This window comes from Leptodactylus fuscus, chromosome 8 (genome assembly GCF_031893055.1).
Source record: "Leptodactylus fuscus isolate aLepFus1 chromosome 8, aLepFus1.hap2, whole genome shotgun sequence".
Classification (NCBI taxonomy): Eukaryota; Metazoa; Chordata; class Amphibia; order Anura; family Leptodactylidae; genus Leptodactylus; species Leptodactylus fuscus.
In genome coordinates, this window is record NC_134272.1 from 88045975 (window position 1) to 88069921 (window position 23947).

Below are 23947 nucleotides of genomic sequence, written 5' to 3' on the forward strand. Positions count from 1 at the left end.
CAATCTATATGGTTATTTTCTCTTGTGTTTCATCCAATGCCATGTATATAGGACCACATTCTCTAGGTGATGTACCGCACTTAGTGCTTGTGGGTGTACACTCAGTCTGATACCTGGCATTCCTAGTACAGATTTGTTCTGAGGTCTATAACAGAAGCTTTAATATTTCATTGTAGCTGCAGGTTGGGCCCCCAGGTCCGCCGGTAGGCCCTCGGCGCTGGGTACATTTGCTGATTGTGCCTGTTGGATACCTTGTATCTGTCAGTGTTGCGGATTCCTCTCTGTTCCTTTATTTTTTGACGTCTATCATCTGTGCAGCCCCCCTCAGCCTCCCCGTCTTCCCGGCTTATTTAGTACACTCATTGGCGCTGCTCAGGAATAATTGCATAAAATGACAGCAATTACACTTATTGACTCTCATCGCTCGCCTGTTCTGCTGAGCCTGGCCGGCCACAATCTGCACAATATGTACCATTCATTCAAGGCCAGGTTACGGTGAAAGTGACATTTATTGAGCATAACATACTCTCTCTGTCCTCCATTAAGATTTGATATTACCATTACGGCTTCCACAGGAGGTGTCATTTGTGCGGCCAGGGACCACCGCGGGTGGGCGGGGTTAGGCGGCGTGAGGTTGCTGCAAACTGGAAAGGGGCGCGTGATATTGGATCAGGAAAAAGTACAAATAGATGTAGTGTCTATATGGTCAAGAACTTAGTGGGAGCTCTATAGGTCTGTGTGCAGTGAGCGCCCCCTAGTGGTGACTGCAAAAAGCAAAAATTTAAGATGTTTTTGGGTGGAGGGCTGTGGGCCCGCTGAATGTTCTGGCAGTGAGAAATTGCCACATGCTTTTAAGTTTGCTTAGCTTAAAAAAGCCAATGTGACAAACCTCAAAACTTTAAGGTTTGGTCAAACCCCAAATTTTTGGAAAAGTCATAATGAATCCACCGGTTTCTGAATGGGTTTGCTCATCTCTAGTGCTGGCTTGAATAGTTTTAGTATTGCAGTTAGCTACGGTGCTAGGAGTCCTGGCCCTGCTCAGTATACAGCATGGGACAGGATTTCGTGGGGAGGCCGGGACTCCTTGCACATAGGTAACTATAATACTAAGACTCTGTCTAGTTTGACGGCCAAGACTTGGTCATGTGAGTAGGCCCTTAGGCCAGTATGATGGAAATGGTGCAGATCTTCCCTGTAGATTTGCCACATGTGGACACAATCGAACTTTCTCGCTATTAATTGTCCCTTCCCCTTCCCCCGGCCTTGATGCTATGACATGAGCAGTACTTACTTCTGATCGGTGAGGATGTACCCGTAGTCCTCAGTAGATTCTTGGGGTTTCTTCTCCAAGTCACCGGGGATCCCTCCAGTCTCCTGGTAACTTTTCTTCTCCAGGGTCTTCTGGGATTCTTCACTAATGGCGGCCAGCAGATGAGCCTGCTGCTCTACCATGGTCTGTGCATCAGGTGTCAGGTGGGTGGTGATAGAGGCGGGGGTGGCGCTCATCAGATTGGCCTCGTCACGCTGATCTGCAGGGGCTGGAGAGATGTCCCTGGGGATAATGTCCGGGGGTGGGAAGGGGGGCTGAGCCCCGAAGGAATGCTGCATGTCACCTTCTGAGATCTGAAAGACACAACCATCAGGTTACTGACCACTAAATAATCAAACCTTTATATGCAAGTAGTGTAACAGCCCCACTTCTCGTCAAACTAAAAAGTGACAGGTGCCCCGCCCCTTTTATGACGTAGCCACGCCCCTTTTATTATATGACCACGCCCCTTTTTTATATGATTATTTTGACGTCACTACGCCCCATTTATAATTAACTCCCCCCCCCACCAAACACCCCCCACCCCCCTATACCTTTTATTATGATGTTCCGCCCCTTTTTATATACGCTCTCCTTTTGCGCTGGCATAAATGATATTTCTTTGATAGAAAGGAATATCATTCATTTCAGCGCAAAAGTGCCCGCCCCCTTTTTATATATGCTTTCTCCTTTTGCACTGGCATGAATGATATTTCTTTAATATTAAAGGAATATCACTCATTCCATCGCAAAAAGTGTCTATAGTTTTATTTAAGATAAATAATATACCTATTTATTGTTGGTGTAAGCAGCTATGTACTTCAGCACCGCTGCGTGGCGCCATGAGTCAAGCTCATACACATCCACCCCAGAAGACGGCAAGACATATTGTGACATGGCCGTACAAAGTTCCCCTAATACAACTATGGACCGTGCTTCTGCGCAGGCGTGTAGTGCAAAAACATGTCTTGACATGTAGAGGACCTGGACGCAATGAGCGGTTGGCATTTACCCATCACACTGGAGGGTATATTTATTTCGGCCAAAAAGTTCTGGTATAAAACTATGTATGTGACTAAAAATACTAACTTAAACATGTGTAACAGAGACAATAGAGCTCCTGTAAGTAAATGTTATGAGTATCCTCATTGATACATATGTGCCATTTGACACTAGAGCTAAAAAAGTTAATGACCGAGTATCCTGTGCTCTGAAATACATAAAAATAAGCTGTCCAGTTTTGGCGGCTAGAAAAACAGAAACAATAGAGTTCCTGTAAGATAATGTTATGAGTATCCGCTCATCCTAAATGTTGCATAGGTGTCATTTTGACACTAGAGCTAAAAAAGTTAATGACTGAGTATCCTGTGCTCTGAAATACATACAAATAAGTTGTCCATTTTTGTCGTTTAGAAAACCGAGACAATCGATCTAAAGCCTAACATGACCTTATGTGACATTTTACATCCTTTCCCACTAGTTCCACAGATGTCACATTTAGGCTTCAAAAGCTGATTGTTCAATCCTGTAACAGCAACTAAGTCACAAACACACAATAATTATTTTAAAAGGCTTTTTTTATTCAGAATGTCACAACACAATAATCTTAATCAAATGAACAGGCTCTACAGACTTGGTTATATACGTGCAGATTTTTTCCATGCACACACCGCAATGTTTCAGATACGAAGGTGCTGACTAAAGAATCGTTACTTTTTAAATCTGAATTAAAATGATTTAAAATGTCTCTAAATGGCAAACCCCTGCTAAGCCAATACAGTATGTATATGCAATAATGACCGCAGTAAGCAGAGTCCACACTTTGTAGCTGACTATTCTGATAAATATAGTTGTCAGAGTTCTGTTGTAAGAAAGAAATAAAATCTTTAGGAAATACAGCGTTCGATGGAGCAATCCCATAACTGTCAAAGAATATCGCTTTTTTTCCGTCACATAGTACAATTAAGATCCAGTGGGTCCCCGGACGAGTAGAATCATCGGTATTGACAACAAATGCAGCGGGGGTGTTCTTGTATTCTGTATTGTGGTAAGAAATCGCATGGATATACGCCCGAAAAAATTTTCTGTGTGTAATAATCTGAATTCAGAATATTTGTAATCTGTAAAGTATTCATCATCGGGAGCTGTTGTACAATTTTCTTCTGATAGCCGATTCTATTTTTCTTGCAAAATTCAGATTTCAGATTTTTTCAGATTTATTTTATTCTTAATAATCTAATATCATGAAAATATCACTTCACGTTTATGGGAGATTTGAAGAATGTCAGAGTTCACAGCGTATACAATCATGTTTAGCGTATGAGGTGTTGGAACTGCGAATCTTATTTCAGCACGCAGGTTTCCCGTTTTAACTAGGGAAAAATGGCCACCGGGTTCTTGGTCAGGTGTTAGATCAAAAGCAAATAATGTATAACCGTGTAAGAATTCTTCACGATCTATGGATAATCCGCTGTCCGATTTCTGTTTGCCGGCGATGTGCACAAGTGCCATATACTCTCTTACAGCCTGCTCAGAGGCGAAATCGGGTTGAAACGGTCGCGAAGGTACTTGGTGTCCATCATAATAAAGTGATGCTAGTGATATATTGAAATGCTCAAAGCATAAAGGGTTCTTCGCAACGGATCCAGAAAACGCTTCATTGTCAATAAACCCCAATATTACAGTTTTGGGGATTTGTCCTAGGAATAGGTTCTCATGATTTGCAACCCGGGTGCCTTGAGGTATACTGTAGACTTTCAGAGAAGCCTTATCAATACTGTACTTGGCGGGGGTTGTTAGAAGGGCTTGACTGTGGCCTATTCTGACCGCAGGAGATACCTGAACACGTTTGACATAGAGTGCGGCCTGGAGAATCTGTATCTTGTACGGTTCAGCATCAGCCGACATGAGACAAAAAGTGTCTTTATTCCTCGAGAGTTTTATCTTCAGATCCAGACCATTAAGTAACAGCTTGGGCTGATTAAAAATATCAGCAAAAATGGGTCCTAAAAGCTCTACAGGTCTAGAGCGTGCGGTTGCCCGAGCTCTTTTGATAAACCCCAAATTTTCACCATCAAGAGTGCGGGTGTTATGGTACCCCGCGGTATCTTTATAGAACAGGCCTGCTGTAAATTGCGATTCGAGGGCTTGATTGCTGTAGCTCAGCAAGGATTCAAGATATGCGCGGTAGGAATATAGATTATCAGATTGGGATATAAGTCTATCACCCAGGGTAACATCCACCTGATTAAAAAGAGTTGCTATAGGGTAGTTAATAAAGCCCACACGGGCGCCGTCAGCGATGGCCGTGTTATCCTGTTTCACAATTCTACAGTTTATGTATAAAAAAGTGTTGTTAAGGTCATAATAAAAATCCGATGTGCCGGAGATGAAGAACTCCAGAGGCGCGTTGTCCGTCAGAGCAGCGATCGGCTGCGCTTCCACAAAGAAAGATTTTTCAATACTTGTTTGAGTAGGTGGTATATCGAAAATATCGAGTTCAGATTTCGTACACTCCTCAGATGCATCGTGAACGAATGCCATGGCGGATGATTAGAAGATGTCCTCGCGTGTTCGTCTTACAGGCTTATGACCTCGACTTCTTTTACGCTTAGGTTTCTTATTCATGAGTATCGGGGGTAGCGGTGAAAGGGCACGCCTTTTTCTTTTACGGTTCGTATTTACAGTATATACAAGACCCGAACCCTTCTGCTCATCAGCCGTGTTGTTGATTTTGTTCATCATTGCTGCTGATACAGATGTAACAGCGTCTTTAGCGATGTTTCGCACAGCCGTTTTTACATGCGGTTTTACTAACTCAATTCCTCTTCTAAATAAAGGTACAGCTCTTCTAAAAAGTCCTCTAAATATACCAGCGAGACCTGCTCCATACATGTACTCATCGCCGCGGAAGCCTTCCAAACCGCGGCCAGCTTGTGCTACGTAGTAACGCGCATAAACAGTCGGGTCCCCATATGCTCTGCGGGATAGCATTTTATGCGTTCAGCACCTTGCGGGGTCTAAAATGCAGACGCACAATACTTTTGCCGTATTTAAACCTTACAGGACGTCCTAAGTCGTTTAGAATTGATATTGTTATCGAATCAAAATGTTGTTTGGCGAGAGGTATATAATCCGGCGTTGTATACCGTAACGTAACAATCTCGTTGTTTTTTCCAGCAATCTCTACAGTTCTTAAAAGCTGTACGTAACTGTCGCCCACCAACTGGTGTTGTATGATGTCACTGTAGACGTACAGCGTATAAAAGCCGTCTTTTATATCAGGATACGGTTTCCGCTTACCTGGAGGTTTTTTAGGCGCTGAATCATCAAAACAACAAGGTATTCCTAAAATATTAGACAGCTTAGGGCCTAGCTCGAATCGTATTGTACGTGACGTGGGTATACGAACAATACCCCTTATTTCATCATAGCGGAGTCTAAAGTCTTCACTACTTAGCTTTAGATTTCTAATTTCATCATTCAGAGTTGAAATTAATTCAGCAATTGTCGAGAAATAGCCAGGGTTTAAATAATGTTCGACAAGTTCTTCGCCAGCTCTAGCGATAAAAAAACTAGCCTCCATTTTGCCAAAACTATCCCATGTATGTGGGTACTGTATTTCCGTTAGGGCCACCTCAAAGGGACCCGAAAAATGGAGAGGCTTCGCTAATTTCGTTGTGAAACTTGCTATGGTGTTATCGTTATAGATATGTCGTGAAGCGTTGCTCGGCAATGTTACATAAAAAGAATCTGATTCCATCATGCTTTACACGTCAATCAGCTGATTTGCAGGTATCCACGTATTAAATTTATCAGGGTAACCGCGCCACTTGACAAAACATAAATTTTGTCCACCACTACGTCTCCTTCTTATTATTTTCTCAATCTTGTAGACTCGGTTCTCATTGAATGTTATTTTCTGTATTTCTTCCTTATAAAATGATCCTTCTATAGGCTCACCGCTCAAATCGGCGATCATGTACAGCGGTCTTCTGAATCTTGTGTTGATTCCAGTAATGATAAATATTTCCTCGGTGTATGTCTGCTCATAACCTTTGGCGAACACGTGCTTATACTGTGAAATCCTTACATGGTCACCTACTTTTAAAGTAGGTTTTTCCTTTTTAGCCTTAGATTCCTGTCCGTAAATTCTTCTCCATATTGTTAATGAGTTATGCTTTGATACTTCGGCAGGACTACAACCTATCGTTCTGTGATAACTGTGGTTGTAACTATATATCAAATCAGGTAATATGTTAATATATCTATAAGTGTTATGATGACTAAGATATTTCCACATTCGCGTTTTAAGGGTGCGATTAAATCTCTCCACTATGGCCGCTTTTACAGAATTTGTAGTAAAGATCTGTTCTATCGCGTAAATTTTGCATAGCTTCTTCAGGGGAGCATTCATAAACTCACGGCCTCTATCCGTCTGTATTTTTCGCGGTACACTAGACCTGTAGAGCTTTTAGGACCCATTTTTGCTGATATTTTTAATCAGCCCAAGCTGTTACTTAATGGTCTGGATCTGAAGATAAAACTCTCGAGGAATAAAGACACTTTTTGTCTCATGTCGGCTGATGCTGAACCGTACAAGATACAGATTCTCCAGGCCGCACTCTATGTCAAACGTGTTCAGGTATCTCCTGCGGTCAGAATAGGCCACAGTCAAGCCCTTCTAACAACCCCCGCCAAGTACAGTATTGATAAGGCCTCTCTGAAAGTCTACAGTATACCTCAAGGCACACGGGTTGCAAATCATGAGAACCTATTCCTAGGACAAATCCCCAAAACTGTAATATTGGGGTTTGTTGACAATGAAGCGTTTTCTGGATCCGTTGCGAAGAACCCTTTATGCTTTGAGCATTTCAATATATCACTAGCATCACTTTATTATGATGGACACCAAGTACCTTCGCGACCGTTTCAACCCGATTTCGCCTCTGAGCAGGCTGTAAGAGAGTATATGGCACTTGTGCACATCGCCGGCAAACAGAAATCGGACAGCGGATTATCCATAGATCGTGAAGAATTCTTACACGGTTATACATTATTTGCTTTTGATCTAACCCCTGACCAAGAACCCGGTGGCCATTTTTCCCTAGTTAAAACGGGAAACCTGCGTGCTGAAATAAGATTCGCAGTTCCAACACCTCATACGCTAAACATGATTGTATATGCTGTGAACTCTGACATTCTTCAAATCTCCCATAAACGTGAAGTGATATTTTCATGATATTAGATTATTAAGAATAAAATAAATCTGAAAAATCTGAAATCTGAATTTTGCAAGAAAAATAGAATCGGCTATCAGAAGAAAATTGTACAACAGCTCCCGATGATGAATACTTTACAGATTACAAATATTCTGAATTCAGATTATTACACACAGAAAATTTTTTCGGGCGTATATCCATGCGATTTCTTACCACAATACAGAATACAAGAACACCCCGCTGCATTTATTGTCAATACCGATGATTCTACTCGTCCGGGGACCCACTGGATCTTAATTGTACTATGTGACGGAAAAAAAGCGATATTCTTTGACAGTTATGGGATTGCTCCATCGAACGCTGTATTTCCTAAAGATTTTATTTCTTTCTTACAACAGAACTCTGACAACTATATTTATCAGAATAGTCAGCTACAAAGTGTGGACTCTGCTTACTGCGGTCATTATTGCATATACATACTGTTTTGGCTTAGCAGGGGTTTGCCATTTAGAGACATTTTAAATCATTTTAATTCAGATTTAAAAAGTAACGATTCTTTAGTCAGCACCTTCGTATCTGAAACATTGCGGTGTGTGCATGGAAAAAATCTGCACGTATATAACCAAGTCTGTAGAGCCTGTTCATTTGATTAAGATTATTGTGTTGTGACATTCTGAATAAAAAAAGCCTTTTAAAATAATTATTGTGTGTTTGTGACTTAGTTGCTGTTACAGGATTGAACAATCAGCTTTTGAAGCCTAAATGTGACATCTGTGGAACTAGTGGGAAAGGATGTAAAATGTCACATAAGGTCATGTTAGGCTTTAGATCGATTGTCTCGGTTTTCTAAACGACAAAAATGGACAACTTATTTGTATGTATTTCAGAGCACAGGATACTCAGTCATTAACTTTTTTAGCTCTAGTGTCAAAATGACACCTATGCAACATTTAGGATGAGCGGATACTCATAACATTATCTTACAGGAACTCTATTGTTTCTGTTTTTCTAGCCGCCAAAACTGGACAGCTTATTTTTATGTATTTCAGAGCACAGGATACTCGGTCATTAACTTTTTTAGCTCTAGTGTCAAATGGCACATATGTATCAATGAGGATACTCATAACATTTACTTACAGGAGCTCTATTGTCTCTGTTACACATGTTTAAGTTAGTATTTTTAGTCACATACATAGTTTATACCAGAACTTTTTGGCCGAATTAAATATACCCTCCAGTGTGATGGGTAAATGCCAACCGCTCATTGCGTCCAGGTCCTCTACATGTCAAGACATGTTTTTGCACTACACGCCTGCGCAGAAGCACGGTCCATAGTTGTATTAGGGGAACTTTGTACGGCCATGTCACAATATGTCTTGCCGTCTTCTGGGGTGGATGTGTATGAGCTTGACTCATGGCGCCACGCAGCGGTGCTGAAGTACATAGCTGCTTACACCAACAATAAATAGGTATATTATTTATCTTAAATAAACTATAGACACTTTTTGCGATGGAATGAGTGATATTCCTTTAATATTAAAGAAATATCATTCATGCCAGTGCAAAAGGAGAAAGCATATATAAAAAGGGGGCGGGCACTTTTGCGCTGAAATGAATGATATTCCTTTCTATCAAAGAAATATCATTTATGCCAGCGCAAAAGGAGAGCGTATATAAAAAGGGGCGGAACATCATAATAAAAGGTATAGGGGGGTGGGGGTGGGGGGGTGGGGGGGGGGGAGTTAATTATAAATGGGCGTAGTGACGTCAAAATAATCATATAAAAAGGGGCGTGGTCATGTAATAAAAGGGGCGTGGCTACGTCATAAAAGGGGCGGGGCACCTGTCACTTTTTAGTTTGACGAGAAGTGGGGCTGTTACACTACTTATGCAGAGTTCCGACTTAATCGAGTCACCCAGCTTTCCCAGTCTCCAAGTCTTCCTGGTGAATGTAGTGATAACAATCTTTCCTACAAATTAGATAAACTTGCCATTAGGGATTGTAGGAAAGTTGGGTGATGTAAGTGCAGAAACTATACTAATTTACATATGGAATGCAACCCAGCTTTTCCAGACCCAGATTAAACAAAAAAATTATTTAAAAAAAGGCACTTTAACACTGTAGCACTTAATCAGCATTAATTTCAGTTTAATCTGTATCTGGGAAAGCTGGGTGATATATTAAAGCTCCTATTGTGATATTACCAAGCTTTCCTGGTGTCCTGAAAAGCAATCTCTACCAGATACTTGCTCAAAGATCTCAATTCTACCTAAATTTAAGTACCTTGTAAAAAATCATTTTTATTTGCCTTGTGGTGATCTGCTGAGCTTTAGTTTCTATGACCCTCCTCTAGTCACATCCAAAGCTGCTTCTAATTTATATTTATATACAAGCATCTGCCTGCGACTTTGTCTGTTTCACCTCCCTATTTGTTCAGGGTATTATGGGAAATCTTTAGCATAGTCCATCAGTCAGAGGCTGAAGCTCCAGGGCGCACTGCAAAATCAGTAACAGGGCCCCCAACATTTATCTTATGTGACTCCCGCAAGGCTTTGGGCCAACTTCTGCCTTTGCACCCCCTCAAGTACAAATGATTCCATATTAGATCTGCACTCACGCGTTTTGGCGGGCTCCTGTCTCCGCTTCTTGATCCTGCAAAAGCAATAATAGTACATCAGTTAAGCATTGGTTGTCACCCAACTTTCTATAGTTACTGAACAACATATGAATCCTATTTTTATCCTGAGTTACATTCCTCAGCATGCAGATTCTTTCCTGTGTTTGTGTTAGTGTCAGTCTTCACTGCAGTTCTGGTATTCTATTCATGCACAAGAAAGATCAAGATATTCATTGCTTTGTGGCAGTGCATGGAATTATTGGAATTGCTAAAAATAATGAAACGACATAATGAAAATTTTGGGGATGACCATTATTAACATTATAATTTGTAGATGCTGCTGGGATTTGTAAAGGTACGACATCACCCAGCTTTCTATACAGCCTGCATTCTATAGATGCTGCTTAATCCTTCCCTCCTACTGTTCAGGCAGTGTCAGTCTTCACTGCATTCCTGACATTCTATTTATGAATCAGGCAACCTGTGACCTCTCACCCTGGTTCTGGGGAACATCTGACTGGAGCATTTGGAGAAGGAATGATAGTTGCTCCAGCTGAGATTCGCTGAGCTGCTTCAAGTCGACTCCGTATTTCTCCAGGACGCCGGCTAAGCTCTGCAGGTCTAACAAGCCGCCCATGTCTGGTGCTGACTGAGCCTCCGCTGTGTTCTGAATCCCGATCGGACCTGCGACATATAAGATGAATCACTCAGTATCTCAGTCCAGACACGGCCGTGAGTAATGAGTTGTGCGAGGAGAGTAATGTATGCGCAAATCTCCCCATCAATACTGGCTGATAATCCCCGGGGAGTATTGTATCGCCCCCCGATCCCTCACTTTATTCAGATTATAGGACGCACTGAGCAGATAAGACGTACACAAGGCCAGATAGGAAGAAAGACAGAAGGCACAGTTTTGGTTCAATGCCAGTTTTGTACCAAATTCCTAGTTTTTGTCCCTTTTGCACTGCTAAAAAGATGGCGACCGTGCAAGGAGGGTGAAGCCTGCACGGTGTCAGAAAAGTGGTGTAAGGCCAAGGCCCCACGTGGCGTAAAGGCCGCGGCATAAAACCGCAGTGTTTTACATTCCCGGCAAAGTGGATAGTATGCTAGTGAATCCCATCCAAACACTGCAGAAAAATATGCACAGTGGAAATGCAGAGATTTCCAAAACCGTTGCAGTTTTGGAAATCATAGTATGTCAATTAAACGCTACGGAAACGCAGAAAATCCGCAGAAGAAACCTCTACGGACTTCCTGTTTAGAGAGCTGCGGGAAAATCTACAATGTATCTCCACCGCGGTTTTTCCTGACGCCCTTTTTGGCTACAGCTCGCTACATGGGGCCTTAGCCTAAACTTGGACCCCGCAGTCACAAGTTGCACCAGTTTCATCATCATAGCAGTGCAGGCTGTGGACACATTTAACTCTTTTTAAGCCAACTTTTACCTGACTTTGGCCTAATGAACATGGCCGAGTGTGCAGGTAGATGCTTTCCCAAGGGAGTGCCTAAAGGTCTGTCCCATTTCAATGAATATACAGCATGTCCGATGTCGGTCCATGTTATCAGAACAGAATGGAGAGGAAGCCCCCATAGAGGTGAGTACATCATGGAGGATACCCTCATGTCATCCGAATGCATTCTGTTAAAAAAAAATAAATAAAAAATCCCCCCCCAACCCTTCCCTTTGGATTGCACACTTGGTCGTGTGCATCCGGGGCTTCACTTCAGACTATTGTTTTGCACCATAAAACTAGGACACACGAGTATTACATCTGACTCATTTTAGGACTTGATAAAGCCATGCCCCCTGTCTCTGGACTTTCCTGGCGCAAGAATCGGAGCAAAAAATATTGTCTAAACTAATTTACATCAGAAAGAAGGAAAAATTCTACACGAAATCTGTCACCAGCCCCTTAGTACATGACGGTGACTACGTCATACTATGAACTCGGGGGCACATTCATTATGACCAGTCTTATCCGTGCTATCATGGTGACAGATTTGCCACAATTTTGGGCAGAGGACTCTCACTTATTCTGCGATCTCCAAAACGGATTGAACACTGAAAATGGAAACCAAATCTATCAAGGCCATGAAACTGGAAATAATCGTGATTGTGCTGGCCGTCGCACCGTCTATCCCCGCACATGTCGCACCACCAGGGTGTCAGGGCCGCACATTCTGTCCCTCTTTCGGTTCGCAGTTGTCATACATGACACTAAATCCAGCGCCCCACCCTCACCCCATCCATAAGAGTGGCCTGGGTGACGCAAAACAGAAATAGGATTTTGGGGGTTTTTTTGCGTAAAACCAAATTTGTACATATAATTCGGCCTTTTTGTGCCTCGTGTGCCAGACGTAATGTAAACAACTCTGTGTTTCCCATAGCAGCCAATCACAGAGCAGCTTTCATTTCCCCAGATGGCTATAGCCCATGAAAGCTGCTCTGTGATTGGTTGCTATGGGTTTCCAGTTACTTTCTAGATGGTCTCCACTTTCTTAGGCCTAGGCTTTCATATCTTTTTCTGGGACAGCTGGATAAACCCAATATTACTATTATAACAAAGAGTTGTATCTATGTAGGGCTAGTAGGGCATGTGCCCCGGTTTCTGGGGGGCGCTAGTGAGTAGCGTATTAACATGGAAGGCTGAATCTTGGCCTAGTCTGGCTATATCATGACAGCTCTTGCCACCCAGCTTTCTTCAGCCCCGAATGACCGCATTGCAAAGGGAATCCATAACATACCCTGACAAACCCTGAGAGAACACTTATCTGACGCGTTGTAACCTACCTCTGAATGTCCGCGCTCCTTCCTCACGACTCTCCGACTGACGCATCTGCTCCTTGTCCATCATACGGTTCATTTGGCTCATCCTCTCGATCCTCTCAGAACTTTCCGCTATGTCGTCTGCCAGGCTGGTGTCCAGGCTCTCACGGGGAAGCTTCCTCCTTAATTCTGGCCAAGAATGATGGATGTCACTGGGCACCTGTAGGGGCAATGGCGGGGGGTCCCGCGCTCCTTCATACCGCCCATAGATGAGCCTCCTGGTCCCGTCTGGCCGGGTGTGAGTAGCAGCAAAAACATGTTGCGTTGGGTTCCTCGAACGGGACAGGTCCTGATAACTTGGCTGAGAGGAGACATATAGAGGGGCACATGAGATACCTGTGGATGTGACGGGATTGTGATACTACATACACCCCATTAGGGGGTTAATAGAGGGAGTCCTATGTTCGGGATCCTCTTAGCCACAATGGCTACCAGTGTTGGACTGGCCCACCAGAGCAGAGGATCCTGCGATGGGTTCAGGCTCTACCACACTAATATTTTAGCAGAAGACACCCAAATCTGAAGGGTACTATGGTCTATTTTCGAGCAGTTGTTGGAGGATTCTACAGGGCCGCTGGCACAGGGCTGAAATTTGGAGAGGAATTTTAATTGGAAAAGTCCTCCTCACTTAAAGGGGTTGTCCACTTTCTAACAACTTTATCAAATGCTTTATACTAATAGTGTTCTGTGGCTTATTAGTAGTTGCTCCCCCCTGCAGTTCTGCTGGCCCCTAACTTGTCAGCTTGGGGGTCATGTCCATTACATGGCGGCAGGTGACCATACACATTACTCAGCCTCCTACACTCCACGTGTACTAGTTTCTAAAGCGCAGAGACATCGCTCCGCAACCATTAGGATACAATTCTGGCTGCCTAACGCCACCACTAGAGGGAGCTCAATGTCCACACATCATACAGTAAGCTCCTGATGTCCCCCTAGTGGTAGTCAGATTTTCATCATTTAACTCAATGATCAACTTCTGACCCCCGGAGGCTGCTGTAACAGCTGATCTGTGTGGGGTCCGGGTATCTTAACCCAGCAGATCACATTGATATGACCTATCCTGTGAATAAATCATCACCCCTTTAAGTTACCATGTAAATGCTATTAGCTCTTTAACAGACCAGCTAATGGGCTGCAGTTTTGGTAATAAGGCTCTTATGTATTGGACAACTTCTCAGATATTTAGCACAATCCAGACTCGTGTAATTTAGAGACATTTTCTATGACATATTTCAACTAGACGGTGAATGTGACATTTATTTTAAATGTTCCCCATTGTGATTCCTCCCGATGGCGCGTCTCAGCAGAAAGTGATGCAGCGGTAATGACTCATCCAGAGATTATCTGACTTCTGCCGGCACATTGGAAGCCTCAGTTCTCCCCGGAGTCACTCCACAACAATATGTTCTGTAATCTGCAAACACTCCGCCATTTACTGAGCATTTACTAACTGCGCTTGGTTGGTTTTTAATTTGGGAGATGGAGGAAAGACACAGAAAGTCAGAATAAGACGCCAAATAGGAAGCACAAGTATTAGGTTACTCCATAGCTGGAGCACTCGGAAATTAAAATAATGACTCATATGCTGTGTATACAGGGCATGTTATATACAGCTCTATAATAAGTGGTATCTGCTACTCCCATCAAGTTATAGAGTTGTGTTTGACAATCTGTTGAGTGGTACCAGCAGCAACCAGCAGAATAGTGAGTGCAGCTCTGGAGTATAATACAGGATAAGTAATGTAATGTCTGTACACAGTGACTGTACCAGCAGAATAGTGAGCGCAGCTCTGGAGTATAATACAGGATAAGTAATGTAATGTCTGTACACAGTGACTGCACCAGCAGAATAGTGAGCGCAGCTCTGGAGTATAATACAGGATAAGTAATGTAATGTATGTACACAGTGACTGCACCAGCAGAATAGTGAGTGCAGCTCTGGAGTATGGTACAATACAATACAGTCCTATGAAAAAGTTTGGGCACCCCTATTAATCTTAATCATTTTTAGTTCTAAATATTTTGGTATTTGCAACAGTCATTTCAGTTTGATATATCTAATAACTGATGGACACAGTAATATTTCAGGATTGAAATGAGGTTTATTGTACTAACAGAAAATGTGCAATATGCATTAAACCAAAATTTGACCGGTGCAAAAGTATGGGCACCTCAACAGAAAAGTGACATTAATATTTAGTACATCCTCCTTTTGCAAAGATAACAGCCTCTAGTCGCTTCCTGTAGCTTTTAATCAGTTCCTGGATAAAGGTATTTTGGACAAACAATTCAAGTTCAGTTAAGTTAGATGGTCGCCGAGCATGGACAGCCCGCTTCAAATCATCCCACAGATGTTCAATGATATTCAGGTCTGGGGACTGGGATGGCCATTCCAGAACATTGTAATTGTTCCTCTGCATGAATGCCTGAGGATTTGGAGCAGTGTTTTGGATCATTGTCTTGCTGAAATATCCATCCCTGGCGTAACTTCAACTTCGTCACTGATTCTTGAACATTATTCTCAAGAATCTGCTGATACTGAGTGGAATCCATGCGACCCTCAACTTTAACAAGATTCCCAATGCCGGCATTGGCCACACAGCCCCAAAGCATGATGGAACCTCCACCAAATTTTACAGTGGGTAGCAAGTGTTTTTCTTGGAATGCTGTTTCTTTTTGGACGCCATGCATAACGCCTTTTTTTTATAACCAAACAACTCAATTTTTGTTTCCAAAATGAAGCTGCCTTGTCCAAATGTGCTTTTTCATACCTCAGGCAACTCTATTTGTGGCGTACGTGCAGAAACGGCTTCTTTCTCATCACTCTCCCATACAGCTTCTCCTTGTGCAAAGTGCGCTGTATAGTTGACCGATGCACAGTGACACCATCTGCAGCAAGATGATGCTGCAGCTCTTTGGAGGTGGTCTGTGGATTGTCCTTGACTGTTCTCACCATTCTTCTTCTCTGCCTTTCTGATATTTTTCTTGGCCTGCCACTTCTGGGCTTAACAAGAACTGTCCCTGTGGTCTTCCATTTCCTTACTATGTTCCTCACAGTGGAAACTGACAGGTTAAATCTCTGAGACAGCTTTTTGTATCCTTCCCCTGAACAACTATGTTGAACAATCTTTGTTTTCAGATCATTTGAGAGTTGTTTTGAGTAGCCCATGATGCCACTCTTCAGAGGAGATTCAAATAGTAGAACAACTTGCAATTGGCCACCTTAAATACCTTTTCTTATGATTGGATACACCTGGCTATGAAGTTCAAAGCTCACTGAGGTTACAAAACCAATTTTGTGCTTCAGTAAGTCAGGAAAAAGTAGTTAGGAGTATTCAAATCAATAAAATGATAAGGGTGCCCATACTTTTGCACCGGTCAAATTTTGGTTTAATGCATATTGCACATTTTCTGTTAGTACAATAAACCTCATTTCAATCCTGAAATATTACTGTGTCCATCAGTTATTAGATATATCAAACTGAAATGGCTGCTGCAAACACCAAAATATTTAGAACAAAAAATGATTAAGATTAATAGGGGTGCCCAAACTTTTTCATAGGACTGTACTATTTATCTCTATGGATATGTAGGGGTTTGAATATTTCCATTAGAAAAAATATTGCCTTAACCCCCACAATAATAAGAAAGCAATGAATAAGAACATAATGTTACACCTATATGGTCCAATGTCATGATCTGCATATTTGCTACCCTGTAATATAACCTACAGACAGAAGTGTAGCTATAGAGGGCACAGAGGTCACAATCACTACTGGGTCCTGGAGCCTGAGGAGTCCCAAAGGCCTCTCTACAACCTTTGAAAACACCAGGATTATAGATAGCACATGATACGTGAGGGCCCCATTACAGATCTTGCATTGGGGCCCCGGAGCTTAATGTTATGCCTCTGCCACTGTATACAATAGTTCATCACTTGCCATGTCTAGTGCCCACCTGAGGGTTGGCCGACTGTAAAGTCAGCAGGAAGTATGTCAAGTATCGATCCAGCAGAGGAGATATGTTCTGCTTGAAGTTTCCAGGAAGCCTTGGTGGCAGAGGTGAAGAATCAGATGAAGAAACCCGAGGTCTGAAGTACTGCAGAGCATCGGTCTGACTGCTCCATCTCTGCATCGGAACCGGACCTGAGCCCGTAAGACGCTGAATGGAGCGCCCAGGTGATAGGGGCAAAGACCTGAAACAGAAGGATTTATAATTAGCGAGTTTAGCTTTATATTAAAATTTATATTACTACATATACAGAATCTGCAGCTATATATAGGTCATCAATACTGTACTAGCTGTAGCAGCAGCTGCCTGACACTGAGACTCTGCATCCTCTCATAATGAACGTCTATTACTGAATCATTACTGACCCTCTTAGATGAGGTTCTAATATAATATACGATACAGTGTGACAGAATATATTTTATACACTCTTTCTTTAAATCTGATAAACGTCCATCTTCCTGCCCGCCCCAGCCCTATACTTGTCATGTCTTACCTGTCCTCATCCAGAAGGTCAAGTGGCTCCAAGGACTTGTGCTGCGGGATTCGTCCCATCTCATGAGCCATCACGCGCTGCGTTACATCATCTTTCCATGACAACCCTGCAAGTGCAAAGAGACTTCAGATCCATTAACTAGATTTACTGTGGTTTGGGTTTGTGCATTAGTTATTACATGACTGGTGAGGTTCCGTACCCCGGGACCCTCATTGATCCTGGAATTTAGTGGGTGCAGCACTGGTATGGTGCAGGGATCTGTGATACACCGCTATTCAATGAGCAGGGTCAGCTGGGGAAAAGCTAGGAGACAAGGTGGTAAAGCAATGCTGCATCCCCTTCTCTCTCACAATTGGTGGGGTTCCCCAGGACCCCTGGATCTTAATGACATGCCATCACTTTATAAGATGTAAAAACCCTCCAGTGTATTCATCATATGAATTTGCAAGTCATCTATGATAATGAGCATAAATAAGAGCATCAGCGCACTACAATCTGCGGCTCGCCTGCTATTGCAAAACTACAAGTCCCAGCATTCAACTTGATATCAAATGGTTAGTATGCAGATAACCAAGATTGCCGTGACCAAGATTCTTCATTCTCCATACCTTTTGCTGTGAGTCGTCGGAGCACCGCCTGCAGCTGCTGCAGCGTACCCGGCGTCACCTGGAACTGGCCCACATCCCTTTCAGACCGGTCACGGCACTGACCGAACAAGCCATCTGAAATCAAAAGATATCATATTAAAGGGGTTGTGCAGGACTTCAAAAACATGGCGGACTTATTCTTCTCAGGAAGTGACATCATGTCTATTGGTCACAAAAAATCAGCCATAGACCTTTTCATCTGCAATTTAGGACAGACACAGCCGTATATGTGACCGTAGCCTTTATTACTAGACACGGTTTAGTTCAATGCTCGCCCTTCAAGATGCGACTTTTAAGTCGATCACCCGATCGCCTGGTCTGCTCCCTGAGCCTGCAGTGGCCACTACAGGAGAATTGTGGTATTACATGGTGGCTATTCAGGTAAATGCCTATCCTTATAATACAAACTGGTAAAACCCAATACACAGCAGCTGTTGTAGGGGATGGAGGATCTCAAATGGGAACCCCCTTCATGATGTCCCTATAGGGCATGTCGCTAGCGAAAAAAGAAGAAGAAAGAAGAAAGCAAGCGGCTCCCATTGAAGTGAATGGAAGCCTTTTTTTCAGATGGATTTTGAGGCGGATTCCACGTCAAAATCCACCTGCCAAAAACTCCATGTGAACATACCCTTATAGGGCATATGGAGAGAGGTTGTCTAAATGAGACCCTTTAACCCTTCCCATTCCATATAACACACATGGACACCAACAATTGTCTGGGAGTGTCGGTATTATTTCGGCACTGTTATATACAATATGACTATAGGATGTGCGCACTGTATAGCAATATTAATATGGTACCTGTAGGGCAGTATTCTTCTAGCCATGTATGGTAGTATGACAAGGGCAGCACTATATAGTGGTATTGCTTGAAATTGGGGGGGGGGGGGTGCAAAGCAGTGTAAAATTGTGGAATCAGAAGTAAGAGTGAGACCATGTGCTTGGCAAAAGTAGGGCGGGGGAGTAGTGACAATTGATAGGAACAGAGATCAGGTTCGGGAGTATGGTTGGCGCTGTTCTGTAGCATATGACATATGGCGGTTTTTCGTTTTAAATAGAATTGCACTTCACGGCATTTCGTATGGATCTACATGGCTGTGTTCAGGGCACTTACCTTGTACGCAGACCTCCTCCTTAGAACAAAGCTGCAGATCAAAGAGACAACCTGAAAGGACAGACAGGAATACCCATAAGTGGTTGTGCAATCTAATGTGCTTAGGGCTGGGTTCACACTGGCCATTTTTCTTTCTAGCAAGGTTTTGCTGCAGTTTTTGACAAATTGTTTTTAAAGCCAAAAAATTTCATCCATTCATTTCCAGAAAGAGAAGTAGGGCAAGGTTGGTGATATGTGGAGCATCGTATGGCGGCACTGACATGCACGTCGCGGCTTATTCATCCCATACACATTATCCATCTTCTTGCTTTCTTTTCTGCAACCTGCTGGTCTGAATACAGCAGATCTGTCAGATCTATATCTAAGGGCAGCGCGGGATAGAGGAGATGCTGAGCCCCGGGATATACAGTTTCATGTGATCTGATTCAGTGTTTATTGCAAAAATCTGATTCCAGGGGTATTTTTGGAAATAGAGAAAAAAGGACTTAGTCTGAAGATTTCCAGAGACGCCTTCACTCCTTACCAGGGACTTAGTCTGTGACCGGTGCGGGGCTGCAATGCACAGAGCACTAAATCTGGTATATAGAGAGACGTCAATCACTCTGAGCAAGAAAAACAGACCAGGGAAGGGAGCAGGGGTCACAGGCTCTCTATAGGTACAGGACAGGTCAGGGGTCACAGGCTCTCTCTATAGGTACAGGTCAGGAGTCACAGGCTCTCTATAGGTACAGGACGGATCAGGGGTCACAGGCTCTCTCTATGGGTACAGGACAGTTCAGGGGTCACAGGCTCTCTATAGGTACAGGACAGGTCAGAGGTCACAGGCTCTCTCTATAGGTACAGGTCAGGGGTCACAGGCTCTCTCTATAGGTACAGGTCAGGGGTCACAGGCTCTCTCTATAGGTACAGGTCAGGACTCACAGGCTCTCTCTATAGGTACAGGTCAGGAGTCACAGGCTCTCTCTATAGGTACAGGTCAGGGGTCACAGGCTCTCTCTATAGGTACAGGACAGGTCAGGGGTCACAGGCTCTCTCTATAGGTACAGGTCTGAGTTCACAGGCTCTCTCTATGGGTACAGGACAGATCAGGGGTCACGGGCTCTCTCTATAGGTACAGGACAGGTCAGGGGTCACAGGCTCTCTCTATAGGTACAGGACAGGTCAGGGGTCACAGGCTCTCTCTATAGGTACAGGTCAGGGGTCACAGGCTCTCTCTGTAGGTACAGGACAGGTCAGGGGTCACAGGCTCTCTCTATAGATACAGGACAGGTCAGGGGTCACAGGCTCTCTCTATAGGTACAGGACAGATCAGGGGTCACAGGCTCTCTCTATAGGTACAGGACAGGTCAGGGGTCACAGGCTCTCTCTATAGGTACAGGTCAGGGGTCACAGGCTCTCTCTATAGGTACAGGACAGGTCAGGGGTCACAGGCTCTCTCTATAGGTACAGGTCAGGGGTCACAGGCTCTCTCTATAGGTACAGGACAGGTCAGGGGTCACAGGCTCTCTCTATAGGTACAGGTCAGGGTCACAGGCTCTCTCTATAGGTACAGGACAGGTCAGGGGTCACAGGCTCTCTCTATAGGTACAGGTCTGGGGTCACAGGCTCTCTCTATGGGTACAGGACAGATCAGGGGTCACAGGCTCTCTCTATAGGTACAGGACAGGTCAGGGGTCACAGGCTCTCTCTATAGGTACAGGTCTGGGGTCACAGGCTCTCTCTATGGGTACAGTACAGGTCAGGGGTCACAGGCTCTCTGTATGCGTACAGGACAGGTCAGGGGTCACAGGCTCTCTCTATAGGTACAGGACAGGTCAGGGGTCACAGGCTCTCTATAGGTACATGACAGGTCTGGGGTCACAGGCTCTCTCTATAGGTACAGTACAGGTCAGGGGTCACAGGCTCTCTCTATAGGTACAGGACAGATCAGGGGTCACGGGCTCTCTCTATAGGTATAGGACAGGTCAGGGGTCACAGGCTCTCTCTATAGGTACAGGACAGGTCAGGGGTCACAGGCTCTCTCTATGGGTACAGGACAAATCAGGGGTCACAGGCTCTCTGTATGGGTACAGGACAAATCAGGGGTCACAGGCTCTCTCTATGGGTACAGGACAAATCAGGGGTCACAGGCTCTCTCTACGGGTACAGGAAAGATCAGGGGTCACAGGCTCTCTCTACGGGTACAGGACAGATCAGGAGTCACAGGCTCTCTATAGGTACAGGACAGATCAGGGGTCACAGGCTCTCTCTATAGGTACAGGTCTGAGTTCACAGGCTCTCTCTATGGGTACAGGACAGATCAGGGGTCACGGGCTCTCTCTATAGGTACAGGACAGGTCAGGGGTCACAGGCTCTCTCTATAGGTACAGGACAGGTCAGGGGTCACAGGCTCTCTCTATGGGTACAGGTCAGGGGTCACAGGCTCTCTCTGTAGGTACAGGACAGGTCAGGGGTCACAGGCTCTCTCTATAGATACAGGACAGGTCAGGGGTCACAGGCTCTCTCTATAGGTACAGGACAGATCAGGGGTCACAGGCTCTCTCTATAGGTACAGGACAGGTCAGGGGTCACAGGCTCTCTCTATAGGTACAGGTCAGGGGTCACAGGCTCTCTCTATAGGTACAGGACAGGTCAGGGGTCACAGGCTCTCTCTATAGGTACAGGTCAGGGGTCACAGGCTCTCTCTATAGGTACAGGACAGGTCAGGGGTCACAGGCTCTCTCTATAGGTACAGGTCAGGGGTCACAGGCTCTCTCTATAGGTACAGGACAGGTCAGGGGTCACAGGCTCTCTCTATAGGTACAGGTCTGGGGTCACAGGCTCTCTCTATGGGTACAGGACAGATCAGGGGTCACAGGCTCTCTCTATAGGTACAGGACAGGTCAGGGGTCACAGGCTCTCTCTATAGGTACAGGTCTGGGGTCACAGGCTCTCTCTATGGGTACAGTACAGGTCAGGGGTCACAGGCTCTCTGTATGCGTACAGGACAGGTCAGGGGTCACAGGCTCTCTCTATAGGTACAGGACAGGTCAGGGGTCACAGGCTCTCTATAGGTACAGGACAGGTCTGGGGTCACAGGCTCTCTCTATAGGTACAGTACAGGTCAGGGGTCACAGGCTCTCTCTATAGGTACAGGACAGATCAGGGGTCACGGGCTCTCTCTATAGGTATAGGACAGGTCAGGGGTCACAGGCTCTCTCTATAGGTACAGGACAGGTCAGGGGTCACAGGCTCTCTCTATGGGTACAGGACAAATCAGGGGTCACAGGCTCTCTGTATGGGTACAGGACAAATCAGGGGTCACAGGCTCTCTCTATGGGTACAGGACAAATCAGGGGTCACAGGCTCTCTCTACGGGTACAGGAAAGATCAGGGGTCACAGGCTCTCTCTACGGGTACAGGACAGATCAGGAGTCACAGGCTCTCTATAGGTACAGGACAGATCAGGGGTCACAGGCTCTCTCTACGGGTACAGTACAGGTCAGGGGTCACAGGCTCTCTCTATGGGTACAGGACAGATCAGGGGTCACGGGCTCTCTCTATAGGTACAGGACAGGTCAGGGGTCACAGGCTCTCTCTATAGGTACAGGACAGGTCAGGGGTCACAGGCTCTCTCTATGGGTACAGGACAAATCAGGGGTCACAGGCTCTCTATGGGTACAGGACAAATCAGGGGTCACAGGCTCGCTGTATGGGTACAGGACAGGTCAGGGGTCACAGGCTCTCTGTATGGGTACAGAAAAGATCAGGGGTCACAGGCTCTCTCTATGGGTACAGGACAGATCAGGGGTCACGGGCTCTCTCTATAGGTACAGGACAGATCAGGGGTCACAGGCTCTATGGGTACAGGACAGATCAGGGGTCACAGGCTCTATGGGTACAGGACAGATCAGGGGTCACAGGCTCTCTCTATAGGTACAGGACAGGTCAGGGGTCACAGGCTCTCTGTATGGGTACAGAAAAGATCAGGGGTCACAGGCTCTCTCTATGGGTACAGGACAGATCAGGGGTCACGGGCTCTCTCTATAGGTACAGGACAGGTCAGGGGTCACAGGCTCTCTCTATAGGTACAGGACAGATCAGGGGTCACGGGCTCTCTCTATAGGTACAGGACAGATCAGGGGTCACAGGCTCTATGGGTACAGGACAGATCAGGGGTCACAGGCTCTCTCTATAGGTACAGGACAGGTCAGGGGTCACAGGCTCTCTCTATAGGTACAGGACAGGTCAGGGGTCACAGGCTCTCTCTATGGGTACAGGACAGGTCAGGGGTCACAGGCTCAGACTCACAGAACATATCAGTACTTGCAGGTTTCATCTGAGTCCTGGCAACATTTTAACAGTGTTACATATGAAAATATTAAATAAAATCCTGGTGAACAACATTCCCCGAGCTCCTCTCCCTCTCGCCTCTGACATAACAATTGTAAACTTCTTTTACTAACCCTTTGCCTCCCTATCCCTATATTACACGTCAATCCTCCCCATATCTCTATACTACCCACCTATCATTCTCTCATCTCTATACTGTACACTCCTCATGTTCCTCTCTTACATTATTATATATGATCTATGTTCCTCACTTATCCTATTGATCTCTTTCCTATCCAGTATTTTGCTATCTTTCTTTCTCCTCTCCCCATCATCCTTGCACATCCTCCAGATTTAGCTGCTCTTCCTCCATCTTCCATACATCACTGATCC

At 44.6% G+C, this 23947-nt stretch overlaps 1 protein-coding gene across 2 annotated transcripts in view; it reads right to left on the reverse strand.

Moving 5' to 3' along the window:
- The window catches only part of PTPRN (protein tyrosine phosphatase receptor type N), a 62509-nt gene that overhangs the window by 30395 nt on the left and 8167 nt on the right, over nucleotides 1–23947 (reverse strand). For both annotated transcript variants that reach the window (XM_075284603.1, XM_075284602.1), the window contains exons 2-9: nucleotides 19244–19294; nucleotides 18091–18204; nucleotides 17483–17588; nucleotides 16936–17173; nucleotides 12940–13276; nucleotides 10644–10832; nucleotides 10149–10183; nucleotides 1292–1623 (exon numbers count right to left, since the gene is read on the reverse strand). In XM_075284603.1, the coding sequence (XP_075140704.1) occupies nucleotides 1292–1623; nucleotides 10149–10183; nucleotides 10644–10832; nucleotides 12940–13276; nucleotides 16936–17173; nucleotides 17483–17588; nucleotides 18091–18204; nucleotides 19244–19294 (1402 nt within the window). The remainder of the gene's footprint in view (nucleotides 1–1291; nucleotides 1624–10148; nucleotides 10184–10643; nucleotides 10833–12939; nucleotides 13277–16935; nucleotides 17174–17482; nucleotides 17589–18090; nucleotides 18205–19243; nucleotides 19295–23947) is intronic.